Consider the following 16,237-nt stretch of genomic DNA (forward strand, 5'->3'; position numbering starts at 1 on the left):
AAAAAAAAAACCTTTCTTAATGCATTCAGTAGTCTAGGAGTTGGGAATAAATTACTACCACTTCTTTTTGTTGCACTCCTTTTGTTAGGTTGGTTTTTCTCTTTTGGTTTTGGCTTGATTTTTCTGTCACTCTCTGGTTTTTGCTTCTTTGTTTGTTTCTTCTTTTTTTTCCTCCTCTTTTAAATCTGATTTTTCATAACTCTATGATCTTCTGCTTTCACAAGCATTTTCTCTGTTATTCTCCTTATCTGTTCATCTGATTCCTTTTGGGCAGATCATCCTATCTATCTTCTGCTCTTTTCTCCAGTACTTCCTCATAAAAGATCCATTGACAGCTCAGACTCAAAATACATGCATTTTTTCCTCCTAAACATTTCCATCCTACTTGCCATCCAAGCTCATATAGCAGTGCTTAGCCAATCTTCCTCCACAATTTTTTTTGAAAGCATGTCGTTTTCTCTCTATACAGACAAATGTCACTTTTCAGAAGCTTTTTCACTTTTTACCACTTTTTGCACATCCTCCTTAGCATCCATATTGCCAGTCCATCCAAAACACAGCTGGTAACATGGCTGTTCTCATTGGTCAAACCAGGTCTTCATCTTTTAAGCTTGTTTTTAGTTTCAAGGTTCTCCACAATATTCTGTCCCAGTCTATAAGCCAGATCAAGGGTTTCCTGACCCCAAGCATTTTCTGTATCAGTATATTAAGGCTACATTTTCTTGATAATTTCATTACATGTCCTCTGCCTGTCATGACTTCACTATGCTGTAAATTATTGGTCCTTTTGGTTCTTTGCCTACATATACTCTTTTTTCTACAGTATATGAAAATTTCATAGCCATTCAGATAGAGAAAAAATGAAAATAAATTGCTGGTTTACAGCATGTCCCAGTTAGTTGTACTCTTTCATATCTTTCTCCTATCTTTGAGGCAAGGTGTAATTTTTTTATCTTATATAGCACACTAGTCTTTTTTTAGCCTTAAGAGAATTTATCCATCATTGTAAGGACTGTTGCATGATTGCAAATGGATTTATGGAATTAAATAAAAAAAAAAACTGGCTGAAATTTTGTTTTCATAAGCCTTGATGTGTAAAAGATATTCATAGATAGCAAAGATTGAAGTATTTTTTATTTTGTCTCTGTGTCCTTTAGAAGTACTCTGCTTGATGGGGTATCTTTGTTCAAGTCACATGTTCAGTTACCCAACTAATTAATCTACTACTACATCCCTTTGGATATTTCTCAGTTACACAGACTAGTAGATCATATTTTTAGAACTGTGGTAGGGATGTAAAATTCTCCTTAGAAGTGCTTAGGATTGTCACTACGGTATAATTGACAAGTACAGCTCCCTAAATATATTATTTTCATGCTTTTAAGGTGCCTTTAGCCATTTTCCCCTTTAGGTAAATCAGTCAGCTTACCCATTTGGAATATTTCAAGAGCCTTTTGTGGTGTTTTGAAAACTTTTTTTTTTTAATTCAAGGTCTCCTGAGAAGGACCATTTTCTGCATTGCAGGGATCCAGTGAGGGGGAATAAAATGCAGGACATCCAGATTAGCTTTGAAGCATACTGAAAGAAAAAAAAAAAACAAAAAAAAAAAAACAAACTATCTCTTCTTTGGCTTGCTGCAGGTTCAGAAAAAAATGTAAAATAAGTTCTGATGAAGTGTGGAGCATGCTTTTCTAGACTGACATTAACTTAATGCTATTTTAGAAAACTTCATTGTCACCAATTTGCCAGTGGGCACAATGTCTACAACCTGATAAAACATGAACTTTGGCTGAGAGAGTGCTGGAGGAGCAGACTGGAAACCTGTTTGCTATACATGTTTGTCCTTACTCCAAGAAAGATCTCAAGAGCTACATTTACAGAAGTATTTATGTGATTAGCTATGCAAGAAATTAGTAAAGTATCTGAGTGACTCCTATTTCAGTGCACTATGAGAAAGCATCCTCTAGGGAGTCCTCTGCCCTTCAGCTTCTCAGATGGCACCATGAGACTGCTTTGCCACACCTGAAACCTCATAATTTACACACTGGTAGCTCATAGGTTTCATCCAGACTTTTGCTGGAGTTGAGGGCTGAAATGAGGGCATCTGACCTCAAACAGAGGGGTCATTACATCACTTGGGATGAAGATTTCCATTTTCAATTTGTTGTAAGCCATATTCTACAGCATTGAGAGTCACTTCAGGGACAAATAACTGCAATCAAGAATTAAGTGTTATTGTTATTAACTGTTATTGTTGTGTGCAAGGTTTGGCTATCCCAGTTCTTTTAATGGTAGGAATATGTAGGGATATATGAACACTGTTTAGAATAATGAAAAATTATTGAGAAATAAATCAAGCCATGCATCAGCAGAATAAGATGGGGGTTTTTTTAGTGAGTAGGAGCCAGAAAATAGTAAATACAAACCCTACAGATATATAGGATGTTAAATAGTTGGTTTGGCTTTGTTTTGACAGTTAGTGTAATTTATTGTTATTTTACTCTTAATATGAAAAGAACTTATGGAAATAATGTCTTGCTGTTGCCATGAGATGATTACAGTCCATGCAGACGACATGGAGATTGAGTAAAAATAGGAGATTGAGTAAAAGGAGATTGATTAAAAATATTCATTGAAGCGAAAGGTTTCCCATTAATTGTGCCATGATTTGAGTTTGGCCCAAAGAAGCCCAGAAAGTGTGAAATTAAAGAAAATATCTTTTTTAATGTGTCCATTTGGCCTTGAGAACATGCAGATGGGCATTTAAGGAATCCTGGGAGGTCCCTGTCCATTAATATTTTCAGGACTGAGGTTTTAGAGTAGAGGTGGAAATACCTTTCTTGCTTTTCATATTGGAAAGGCATATTGTGTCTGTTTGCAGCTAATGGAACAAGATAACTTTTCTTGTGTACTACTTAGGTATCCTTATCACCACGCTGGATGTGGGAAAGATTAAAGGATAAAAAGAGTCTGAGAATGTTTAGTTTTTTCCAGTTACTTTTGCAATAAGAAACCAAGAATGTTAAGTGTGCACATGCTGTTTATTCTCTCAGCTCGAATATCTTACGTGTTCTGTTGTATTTCTTTCTTTTAGGCCTTTCTCTGAGTTCTGCCTGTCGCACAGCCATACGTATTAGATGACTTTGGGACTCGTTTTCCACCAAGGATGAAGGGATTATCCGGCAGCCGCAGTCACCACCACGGGGTTGCCTGTGACCCTGCGTGTGACAGCCTGCCACACCACCAGGACAGGAAGCCATACTTGCTAAACCCGGTGGAGCCCCACCCCGCAGACCACCCTTACTACACTCAAAGGAACTCCTTCCAGGCTGAGTGCATGGTGCCCTACAACGATCAGATTGCCAGCAGCACGTTTCCCCGGAGGCATTACAGCTCCCACCACGAACTCAAGGACGAGTGTGCTCTGGTTCCCCACGGAACTGCCAACAAGACCAACCGCATTCCTGCCAACCTCTTGGACCAGTTTGAGCGGCAGCTGCCCCTGAATCGGGATGGCTACCACACTCTGCAGTACAAGCGAACTGCCATGGAGCACCGCAGCGACAGCCCGGGCAGGATCCGGCACCTGGTTCACTCCGTCCAAAAGCTCTTCACCAAGTCCCACTCGCTGGAAGGACCATCCAAGGGGAGCGTCAATGGGGGGAAAGCGAGCCCGGAGGAGTCACAGACGATGAGGTATGGGAAGCGCAGCAAGAGTAAGGAAAGGCGATCAGAAGGTAAGCCCAGATCCAATGCATCAGGATGGTGGAGTTCAGATGACAACTTGGACAATGATGTTTGCATTTATCATGGTCCCAGTGGGGTCATGACCATGGGAAGATGCCCCGATCGCTCTTCTTCCCAATACTTTATGGAAGCCTATAACACTATTAGCGAGCATACTGTGAAGTCCTCCAGAAGCAATAATGATGTCAAATGCTCTACCTGTGCAAACCTGCCTGTGAATTTGGACTCCCAGTTAATGAAGAAAAGCTCTTGGTCCTCTACATTAACCGTGAGCAGAGCCCGTGAAGTTTACCAGAAAGCATCAGTTAACATGGACCAGACAGTGGTGAAGGCAGAGACGTGCCAGCAGGAACGGTCATGTCAGTACCTCCAGGTACAGTGTGGAGAACTGGTTGCTGTTAACTGTGCTCTGCCTTGTCTCAGGTGTTTGTGGGGGATGGAGGTTTGCTCTGATGTCCCAACTTTCCCCAGAGGTCACTGATCACCAAATAAGGGGTTCTACTACTAAAATTAAAAATATATCAGCTTTTTGGGGTTTTTTTTTTTTTTGGTTTTCTGGTCCAGAATTCAGTATTTCAAAGTAATAGTTCATGTTAGAACAGGATTAATTTTTTTTTTCATGTGGGAAAAATAAGACCTTTCTGTGTACCTTTTGAATTTATAAGGCTGTCACAGTAGGGGTATGGGGAATTTGATGTTTTAGTGCTTTCATTTAGCATTGCAATGTCAATTAACTGAATGTTACCAGGATACAAATTCTTTGATTTCTGTAATTTCAATTTTGCTTTCATTTAGTGCTCATTTTTTAAGAAAGCTTTTGAGACCCTTTTGAGAAACTATGGGGTACCTTAATACTTTCTCCAGCAGGAAAACAGCCTACTTTTCTTTTTGCCATAGAATATAAATTCTTCTAAAACAGTTATTGTAACGTGTCCAGATTTGTTTATCAGGCTATTCCTCTTTTTTATGGCTCTGAGTCAAAAATAAAAAAATCAAAAGGTTGAAATTATTGCTTGTTCTGATTATACATTTTAGGAGTACATCACCTACTCCCTCACAAGCTGTTTGCAGTTAATACAGCGTCACTATTTTTCACCAGTATTGTATCTTTAAATGTCAAGAATCAGATGTCTCCTCTTGGAGCTATCATACTGCCGGTGAATGTTTGTGGCAGGAACATGGATCAGAAAATATTAAAACTGTTTCATTCTTAGGAGAGCTGTGGATAGCTTTTATGCACTTTAAAAGAAGCACTTATGGCACATCTAAGTGTGTGTGTAAGATGGAACAACGTTGCACAGAGAAGAGAGAAGACCATGAGGAAAAAAGAGGTTTGCTAAGATGATTCGGTTTCATTTTAATGTAGTGGGCTCTTTTCTATTTGTATAGAACTATAGCAGGTTTTCTCATATGGGTGCTTTAATGAGACAGTCAGCTTCCACATTCTGTTGTTTAAGTCAGTATGCAGAGAAAGCGTAGGACTGAGGCATCAGCATTTAAAAATTGATCTTAAAACGTTTTATGGAGTGTCGTGCAAAATAATTTTGATTACCAGACTCTGGAATGCTAAGTCTTAAATGTAAAGGAATGGAAATGTATATTTTCTATCAGTTGTTTAGGAGAGTGGGGTGGGGGAGAGGGGGCAATACAAATGCTCAGTGTGTTTACAGCTCTGCGTATGGGCTGGGGAGGGAGAGGGGTTTTAAAATAGCCTCAGGTTGCAACCTTTTGAGCTTTTGTGGGTTTTTTATTAAGTATATTTTATGTGAATTTTGTGAGTAAGAAGAAATCATAACTTTAGGCTTGAGTGTTGTGGTTACTTTGAACCCTGAGATTTTTCTTGTTGGTATTTTTGTTTACTCCTTCAGCCTTCTCTTGGGTATAGATAAAATAGCTGACAGTTCAGTATGTGACCAGATGGCTAGAAAAGAGTGAAAAACTGTGCCAGCATCAGCTTTAAACGAACACCTCCATAGGGACCTTTAGATAATGTTTAACTGACAGGAATAGACTCCTCAAGTGGAATTAGAGGACATTATCTGTGTCTGTATGAAAATATGTCCAGCAATTGTCAAGGGCAAGAATAACTAAATTCTCACTTAGAATCACTACTTCTCACTGTGTTTCCCATTCTGTATCAGTTTTCACTTAATTTTGTTTTATTCTTTCTAATTGCATGCCATTGTAAAATCAAGGGAAATATCATTAGTTTAAAATTGTTTGTTTTTTTTTTTAAATGAGAATCTTAACCAGGCTTCAGTTAACATTGGAAGTAATATTCAAACAGAGTACAGTAGATTTGAGGAAGCAGGTCAGGATTATTCTTCTCTCTTGGCAGCTTGAAGGGATGACAAATGCATGTAGGTATTTAAAAAGTCAGTCTATTTTGAATGCATCCCCTTGCTTTTCTCTTCACTATATCACTTATCTTTTTACACTGCGAGCCCTTTGGGGCTTGGACTTTGTTCCCTTTTGTGTTTCCACAATGCACAGCACAATGGGACACAGAACCCAATTGAAGCCCTTCGTCTGTCCTGCAATAATATATTAACAGCAGCAGAGTTCCACTCTGTTAGTGAGTTGTAGAGTTACTCTGTGCATCTGCTATTTCCAGGTGCACTTCTCATTATTGCACCAAAAGGCTGGTGTCCTGTGTTAGAACAATTGGAAAGGCACAAAATAAGATGAAAGCTGCAAATTCACAACAACATTGGACAACCCTGATCCTTTAATTTCATTGTCATGATGCTTCTTTGTTGCTTTCTATAACTCACTAAATGTTAAATAGATTTATCAACTTGCTTGTCATTTAATTTGTCTGTGGTCCAGGACATAAACTCTCAGGACATAAACTCTGATCATTCAAAGAGCAGCTACTTGTTCATGCAATCTCTTCTTGTCACAGTATCTGAATTCAATGAAGGAGTGACTTTTTTCCAACTCAGGGTACTCAGGATAATTTTCTTTATCCTGATAGATCTGAGTATATCAGAGATCACATGTGACATTGACTTCACATTTGTTGGTAAGGGCTTTTATTACAAAAGTATCTGCATGAATTCTCAGTGTAAAGACATAGAAATAACAAACAATTATTTCACTTGCTGTGATATTTTCCACTTAACTGTTCTGTGGAAGGTGTTGGCAGTAATTACTATTACAGATGGGCTTATTTCTCATAATTTGGAATTTGGATCAAGTGCAGAGTCCTCTGCATTGTATTGTCTTTCTTTACCCCACCAGGCTCCACTTCCAGCCCTGCTGCTGAGGCACAGTGTCCATCATTGGAGTTGTAGGGGAGGCTGGGGTCTACACTGTGCATCTTCAGAAACAGATATTGTCCTAGAATAGTCTAAAGACTGTCAAGCTAATCTTTTCCTCTTACCTACATTTTGGAAATGGAATTGGGGTCTACACTGTGCATCTTCAGAAACAGATATTGTCCTAGAATAGTCTAAAGACTGTCAAGCTAATCTTTTCCTCTTACCTACATTTTGGAAATGGAATTGCATTTTTAGCTTCTATTTCTCTTTTCAAGAGTGAGCAGCTGGATAGTAGAAAGATAAGGTTCTTTTTAAGAGCTGATTTTTATTTCAGGAAAGTGGTATTTGATCCAGCTTTACAGTTGGATTACTGCGAAGGATGGTGAGAAGGAATTGTTCATGTTTTATCAAAATGCTTCTTCAAGATGGTTTCCCTCCCTCGAAAGAAAAAAAAATTTAAGGCAGTGGACAGCCTCTACTTCTCTGCTAGCTTCTGCTCTGGAAAAAAAATAAAATTAACCAAACTATCAAAGACAACATGTAAGCAGCAGTCCTTTGCTGCAAACAATAGGGTCTAAATACACAGGGAGATGTTTCTGACTCTCTTGTTTTCTATGAATTCATGAATTTTGGAGCTAGTAGTGTATCAAATACACTGTAGAGTTTGTCTCTGATTATAATTTTGCCATTTAATGTTCCCTGGAATTACCATTCCTGTTGACCTTGGTCCATTTGTTAAGAATGAGGCTTTTCAGATTAATTTTATTTTCTCATATGGGTCAGTCATAAGTTTTCTTTTCGTTGCAACTGATGAGACTCATATCAGTTGTGTCAGATGCTTGAGGCTAAGGATGGAAATTTTACTTCTGAAAACTGAAGCACAGAAGGTGGAGGCAACAGTGCAGTCATTCAGCCTCCACATTTGCTTTGCTTGTCCTTTGGTGGGATACTGTGAGAAATACTATTAAAAATGCAAACCAAGTTTCTGGGTGCAATAAGAATTTTCCAGTGACCAAGGGTTCTGGTTAGTACTGCACTCAGTTTCCAGGGTGAAGGTTGCCTGTAATGTGCATTGGTACCCAGTGTGTAGTGCTGAGAAACTCATCATCCAGATGACTTGTTCTCCAGTCTCAGGACAAGGCACAGTTCTTAGGAAAGCTGAGTTCCAGCCACAGCCAGCCTCTTTTTGTTGCCTGTGTCCATGGATGACCAAATAGACCTAAAGGTCAGGGTGCTAAAAAGGACCAGTAAGTGCAATGTGACTTGTTAACATGGTGCCTTACACTTCAAAGTGCTTATCCTTATGACACAGCAATTTATGCTAGATCTGTTATACTAAGTTTATCTATGCACGTTTTTCTTCATTTTCAGTTTGTGTTTTCCTTGTTTATGGTGTTTGCATTTCAGATGCAACTACCATATTCAAATTAATCTTCCAGAATATCTTTACATATATATATGGAAGTTGTATTAACATCCATTAATATAGATCTTCTATTTTTCATGTATCTGATTACTTTTTTGGCTTATATTCCATTATAAATTGAAAATTAATGAAGCACATGTTATTTCTCTTTCAATTTTTCAGTCAGAACTACAAAGTATATGAGGTATAAGTTTCAAGGGGTTTTTAAATAGATTAGGCACAAAACAGCTTATTTACAATTTGTATATTACTAACAGATAACTCCATTAAACTGGCATCTTGGTTGTTTAGCCTACCAAAGGCAAACCCACCCAAGATGTGATTGCTATACTGAGAGAAATATGTTGGAGAGTATTCCAATATACTCATCTTCCTCATCTTTGCAGTCCTTCAATTTAGCTAAAAAACAAAACAAAAACAACAAAAAAAAACAACCAAAATTGTTAGCTGTATTGGTGATCATGATCCTGCCACTTATTTCACCTTAACAACCGGTGTGTTCTTATTTGCTTAATTGAAAGCTTTGCTGACCTTTGGTGTCTTGAGTCATGGGGGCCTCCTAAGTAGAAAGAGAGCTCTTCAACAGCAATTTCAGCTGCAACTTTATCTGCCAATGTTCTGTAATTTTCTGTCCTTTTGTTTTATTGCCATCCTGTAACTTCTAAGTATTGAATGTACTGGCACTGACCTTACTTTTTCCAGATTAACTTGAATTACTGTCAGTTCATTCTGTTAGCATCCTTCCTTTCTAACAGTACATCCATTAATGAACACAATTCTGGCAACTGGAACCTGTTGCTGGCATACCATTTATAGGATTTAGCAACCTACTTAGGTGACACTACATTACATATACTGTTAGGTCAGAAATGTTCACTAAAATTATGGCTGCACATAACAGCTGGCATTTGGTATCTATTTCAGTTCCTTCATGGATAAGGTTTGCTTCAATCATGAATCTGATTCCTTCCTGTAGCCTTAAATATTTGGAGTATTCCAATCTTAGTCTTTTCAGTAATTTCACTGTAAAAAAAAAAACCAAGAATAAAACAAGAAATCTTCAAGACAAGTCAAGTCCAGCAAAGAGGATCATTTCAATCTGCCTCTGAGTTTGAAACCTTAACTTTTATTGAGGAAACACATGAAAAATGTGGGGAAGAAAACACTGGGCAATGATACATTTTCCTCAGTCAGTGCAAAGTAATAAAGAGTATTTCCCTTCATCCAGTTATTGGGTTGGGGTTTTGTGCTTGTTTCAAGAATAGAATTCACAGGATAGATCTTGAGTGAGGAAATACTACAGTGCCAGAATAGTGGTTTGAGCTGGGTTATCTGGCCAAGTTTTTGTTCTGCTTTACAAATGCTCTGCACAGGTGAGCTTCTGTCACTAGTGAATTAAGCAATGAGAACATCAATCTTTTGTGTGTGTTTGTCCTTTTATCCTCTTACCCTGAAACTGTGCAATGAACTGTCTTCTTTGGGCTTCTGATACATATGTATTTCTCTCACCAAAGCCTAAACAATGTGTCAAACAGTTGGATAAGGCATTGTGACAGTTCTGAAGGGCCAGGGCTTCCAAATAGTCTCTGAATTGTGTCCAGGAGTCTTTTATGCAAATAAGTTTGTGTCTAATTTTGCTTTGCTGACATAACCCCAGCCTGCTAACCAGTTTGTCAAGAAATCTTTGAGGTTTCCTGGTCTCTAGCAATTCAGTTTCCAGCAGATGAGAGTCAGGACTATGACCTTGATTTCATACCCTATGGGACACTGCTGTAGAGCACAGGTGACCATTTGGTGACCATTTGCAGTTGCTTAGAAGACACTATGATGTTCTGGTACCAGGACAGTTTCCTTACAGCCAAATCAAAGCTTATTTGACAGGTATATAGCATTGCTGTAATCTCGAAGAAATCATTGTAAAAGTGTCAGTGAAGTGTCCGCTGGCCACTAAAATGTGACAGAAGCCAAGAGCCAGCAGGAGATGGCAGTTTAAGGGCATCACTTAGAGCTGCTGCCTGTGAGAGCACATTAGCAAAGCACCAGAGATTACTGAGTTACAGTCAGCCAAAAGAAACAGCATAAGGGCTGCTTCTCAAAATGCTCTCCCCAACACATCTGTTTTCTTCCAAGGATACGGATTCAGCTACATGTTCTCCACCCACTAGCCAGTTTCCTGCTGTCTGCTTGATAGCAGGCTTGTGCCTGTGTGCAGTGAAAGAAGGGTAAAATGGCATCTCATCTAACAGTATTGCTTTGGATGCCGACCAGTCACTGTGTGCAGCTGTTGAAGTGACTCACCACAAAAGGAGATACAAAGAAGAAATGAACATTTCTCTGCTGCTGGTCATTGAAAGTGTCCTTTCAAGGATTAATATTTGTGTTAGCAGTCGTCCTGTCTCCTTAATTGGCCAAAAAAGCATATATCATCATAACCAATGGCACTGAATGCTTCAAGGGTACTGCGAAAGATGAGAACGAATGTCTGCCCTCTGCCACTGGAGGATATCATCCATGAGTATCACTGAAGCAGCTCTAGTTTGAGGTCCTGGCCAAGGTCCTGCTCTGTGACCTTCAGTGATGTTCACCTCGGCTAATGGACGTGCTGGTTGCTGTTTGACTTCGTTTCTGCAGAAGGTGTTTATGGGTGGCAAACATGCGAGACAGTGGATGGAATCATTGTATCTTCATGGTTGGTTGGACTTTTACACATAAAGCAGAAGGAGAAATATTTGTCTGGAATCAAGACATGGTGATTTCATTTAGAAGACACTCATTCCTCATCATGGAAGAGAATGTGAATGAGATTGACGAGCCAATGGTCAAGACCCCTTTTGGTGAATGGGCATCGTAAACTTGAAGAATTTTGTCTATTGGCTGACTCTCTCAGGATTCATACTGGTTTAGAAGACTTTCCAAACTACTGTTTTGTCAAGGAAGATTTCAGTTCTTCACCCTGTTTGTTCAGGTTTGATGCAAGGGATGGGCACAGGATAGAGGAAGTAATGCTCTGTCTTGGACAGGTCTTTGTTCTGGTGTTAATTCCTTTCTTGTAAAAAAATATGGAGATAAGTCAGCTAAATTAAACTAATTTATTAGTAGAACATGATTGCTCCAACAGTACAAGCTAAAGCAAATGTTGCTGCAGATACTGAGCATATTAAATTTATCCTAAATAAAGGAAACCCTCCTAACTGCCTTTTTGAAAATACTTAAGGCTCATTAAACATATATTTTTCTTTCTGCTTTCTAAGGCTTCCTTTTTTTTTTCCGTACTTCAGTGATTCTTAACATATGCACACTGATAGAAAGAAATGTTACTCATCCTTATTGGTCTGATTAATTCAATATTCATGACTGCTGGGAATAGGCTCAGTAAGTGGAAGATGGCAATTGAAACTTCCTTTACAGCATGCAGAAGAGGCATAATAATGGTTAAGGAGACCAAATTGCATGGATTTGAAAAATCTGCACTGAGCAGTCATTAGGCATTGTTCTTCAGTTGTGTGATTTCATTTCATTAAGTATTTGCATACTAATAGAAAGCTAAAGTTACAAGTCTACTGCTGTGAGTGATGGTTAGCCACTCCTTCCAGTCCTTTTGTTTACTTCTATAGTCATCCACATTGCTTTGGCAAAGCACAGGGAGAAGCTTTAATGATTTCAGCTGCAATAAACCAAAGCAAACTAGAGATCAATAATGAACTTAATTTGCTATAGAGACAGTCTGTTTGCTATTTCATCCAGCAAGGTAAGTTAATAACTATTGGCGGGGGGGAGGAGATTTAAAAATTTTAAAAATAAAGGAAATTAGATATTCTAATTTAATTGGTTAGAAACTAGATTTTTAAAAAATGTTTTCTTACCCTTGCAATGACAATATGGGCTTATTTCACATATTATTACATGTGGGCTTATCAAGTGAATATTTGAAAACTGTGAGGCCAGTATACCTGTTTGTTTTGTTTCTTTATTAGGGGTCCTAGGCTATTTATTAAAAAATCCAGTTCCTTTATATCAAAAAATGCATTAAAGGAAGTGACAAGTCAGTACAACCTGGCTAATGACAAAGTGTGAACACCTGCAGAGCAGCATAAATTTAGTTAAAGATTGGGACAGGTAATCAATACACTAAATGATGCTAAATCCAGGTAAGATGTTGGCCAGTAGCAGTACTTCATCGTTATAGTCTGCTCTGTTTACAAAAGAATATATCAGCCATTGAATCAAAGGAAAGAAATTGCTGTCAGGCTTAGTGTTCATACATGTAGCAATTTATTGCCAGGGGTTTGCTGAAGTTTTAAGTTTCAGTAAGCTGCATGGGCTCAGAGGCCTTTGCTGAATATTTTCTATCTCTATACAATTAGTAATGCTGTTCTGTTTCCCTATGCCTTTTTTATAAGTGATGTACATTCTTGATTTCTAGGCTTGTACATGAGCTAAGATTTGTACATTTGATTTGATTGATTTCATGAGCTAAGCTTGTATATTTCTAAGATTTGTACATGAGCTTAAAAATTTAGAGAATGAAATGTTTCCAGGATCATTATTACTTTGATAGTGTGAATAATAATAGTTCAATTTTAATAAAAACAATGTTCATTGTTAGATCTGAATTTAGCTCTTTCCCCTTTTTCATAAGAGTTAAAACAACCATGCAAGTGATTTTCTCTCTTGATATTCTGATACTGGAAAAATTGTATTGCCAAGGTAATTGGATAATATGATTTTCTTAAAAGCATGAAACAGCTTTATCTCAAGTATGTCAATCTTAATCCCATTAATCCTCTAAGGCAGAAGATACAGTGCATTTGCACTTGTGTGACCTTGCAAGGCATAATATTGGTCATTCAAATAAAGTCAGAGCCTGTGGGAACATTTGTACAGACCCCCTGCCTTGAAAAAAATAAGAGAGCTGGAGGTTCACATAGACATTTCTCCCAGCATTTTTTCCAGATCAACAGAAGAAATCACAGTGCAGGATGTGTAGTACCATATGTGTAGAAACAGAATGTATGAAATAATCTGATTGATTTTATTCTTGCAGTTTGCATTTTGGAGAGGGCTTTATGTTGTACTTTTTTTCTCATAATATGAAACACTTTGTTGCGACAGTGAGCTGCACTGTCTGCATGAGCTGTTGCAGCCGCATCTGTTGTAGCCAATACTTTTTAGGGACCAAAAAAGCACTCTGAAAATCAGGTCACTTCTTTTAGTAGGTGTTGCTTAAGGTATTTGACTACAGGCACAGCAGTACTAAAATGTTGACATTATTTTATCTGCCTGAAATGAAAGAAAATGCTGAGCTTTAAGGGTTGCTTGTCCTACTCAAGTAAGACACAGACAGACACCCTTTCATAAAAAGTATTGCAATTGTTAATAGCTGAGACAGAACTTCTAAAATGTTTCTTTACCCTACAAATGCTCTTTAACAGTTATATGATGCCTAAACCAAATTTCAAAATCAGGGTTTCTTGCTCTTGTGAATGTAATATAAGAAATAAGAAAAAAGAATATAAAGGGGAGCTGGACCCAAATTTTCATCTACAAAATCAATTATACTGAAATTTTACTCTAAACAAACAAGCAATAAAAAGAGTAAAAACAATATTTAGAAAAAAACAAACTAGACTTAAATACCTGCAAAAAAAAACCCACGGTCAAACTTCAACTAAAATAGCTTTTTAATAAAATTTCCATTACATTCTTGTATTGCAGCTTTGTCTAGGCAGGCAAGATAGTTTGTACAAACACTCTGTATTCCTCAGTGAGTACTGTGAAATTAGAAGCATATCTGGGTTGGTATTTTAGTCTGTTCTCTGAATCTGGATGGCTTTTTAACCACAGCCATCCTTTTCTCTTTGGTACATACAGGGTTTACACTTGAACCCATAATATGGAAATGGAAGTTGGGTCACTTTTGTGTTATTTCCTTTGCTGTTGCAAGTGGAGGAGACTTCCAATACCCAAACCAGCCAGTGGGTTTGTGGGCACTCACTGAGACTGCTTTGTCCTGATCTCTGTGTCATCAGCTCAGCTTTCTTTCTCTGCAGCTAGTGTTTTATAAAAAGTGGAAAAGCTCCTAAAAACATAGCTGTTGTTTTTCAGTGATTGCTCCCCTCACTGAAAGGAGCAGAACTCAAACTGAGAACCTCCAATCACATCATACAAATTGAGGGGCTAGAGCAATGCACTCAGACCTCATCATTGTACACAGTGTTTGCATGTGTAAATAGAAAGTTTTGGGGTAAATCCATTGCAACCAGCATTCAAAACTTGGCCTATTGCATCTGAATAATTTTGAGAAGCTTTGGGATAAAAGGTCTTGTACTTATACGTGGGTTTATTGATAACAGAACTCAATAATTCCAAAGTAAGAGTTTCCACGTACCTATATCTCCTCACTTGTATTGCACCTATGAACTATGGCATTAAATTTAATAGTGGATCTATTATTTTAGTAAAACTACAAGTGTTCAGCTTACCTGAATTATGGGTGCTGTATGAACATTGCAACTTTATCTCCCCTTAGTTTTTCTCCATTGAAGGCACCAACCTTAACAATACACTAACATAGTTTGTTTAGTGCATTAAAGAATAATTTACAGACTTATCTCAATGAGAAAAAGCAAAGATCTTCAATTAAAGCAAAATGAATAAAATAATTAACAAATCAAAGTTCATATCCTCTGAGAATTCACAGATTCTCTACAAACTCTGACTTTGATATCTAGTAGCTACCTAAAAACTGATTTGGAATACACCAATAGGGGTTTTAAACTGCTGACTGAAGTCTGAGCATGGCATCAAAAAATGTCAGCAGAGCTTGATTTTACTAAACCTGTCCTAAATTCTTTTTTGCATGAGTGATTTGAAAAGTCAAGGTTTTACATTGGCAAGCAGAAGCTGTAGATTCCAAAATGTGGGGGAGAAGTGGTATGAATATAGATTGTATACTCACTGTGCAATGATGGAACTGGGAACTGTTCTAGGCCTGGAACAAATGCAAGAGTAAGACCTGAAAAAAAATGTTATACTCTGTCTGTCATAAGTGGCTAAGGGAGGAATGTAAATACTTTGTACTCTTCTATATCAAAAATCAAAATTGCTACTGAGTGTTACCTTCATTTTGAACGCATCAGCTGTCCAGACATGTTGTCTAGGCATAAACTTAGAAGCTACAGAATGGAAATATTTCTTCTTCTTTTTATTTTTTTTTTAATGTGGGAAAATATTAGAACTGTTCATTCAATCCTGTTCTTCCAGTAGATTTCATTAGTACTTGGTACTCTTAGTCTTAGTTAAAGCTTTACCCTTTCCCAGAAGAATATTTCAAGTGTTGTTATGAGTATTTTTTCTGAAATATTCTATAGATGCACAACTCTGCATATAATCATTCAGTAAGAAAACTAGACTTAGAACTATATTCCTGCCCAAAGGAACTTAGATTCTTGTAGCCCAGAAAAATAAATTTTAAAATAAGCCAAAAACCACACACACAGAGAGCAAAAAATTGCCAAACCCACAACAGCAAACTTTGCATGCTGATGGAAGATAAGAATTGTAGAGCCATTTACTGAAGGATATTTAAAGACAACATGGAAATTTACTTTTAAAAGGCACAAGGATAGAATTAGTTAAATAAAACATGGAGCATTTTGGAACAACTAAATCCTGAAAAGGAAGAGTGGGTCTTAAGAAAGAATATTGATAATGGTGCAATCTAGAGTAGATCTGCAGGGTTAAATCTTCAGTCTTTTAAGGAAAATACTGAACATCTAAGTGAGTTTCATGGCTGGACTTG

At 37.7% G+C, this 16,237-nt stretch overlaps 1 protein-coding gene across 8 annotated transcripts in view; it reads left to right on the forward strand.

Moving 5' to 3' along the window:
• DLGAP1 (DLG associated protein 1) overlaps nt 1-16,237 on the forward strand; it is a 407,137-nt gene that overhangs the window by 265,509 nt on the left and 125,391 nt on the right. For all 8 annotated transcript variants that reach the window (XM_058041385.1, XM_058041393.1, XM_058041401.1 and 5 more), the window contains one exon: nt 3,095-4,120. In XM_058041385.1, coding sequence (XP_057897368.1) covers nt 3,167-4,120 — 954 coding nt within the window. In that variant the 5' untranslated portion in view covers nt 3,095-3,166. The remainder of the gene's footprint in view (nt 1-3,094; nt 4,121-16,237) is intronic.

The sequence above is a fragment of the Melospiza georgiana genome, chromosome 1 (assembly GCF_028018845.1).
Source record: "Melospiza georgiana isolate bMelGeo1 chromosome 1, bMelGeo1.pri, whole genome shotgun sequence".
In the NCBI taxonomy this organism is placed as follows: domain Eukaryota; kingdom Metazoa; phylum Chordata; class Aves; order Passeriformes; family Passerellidae; genus Melospiza; species Melospiza georgiana.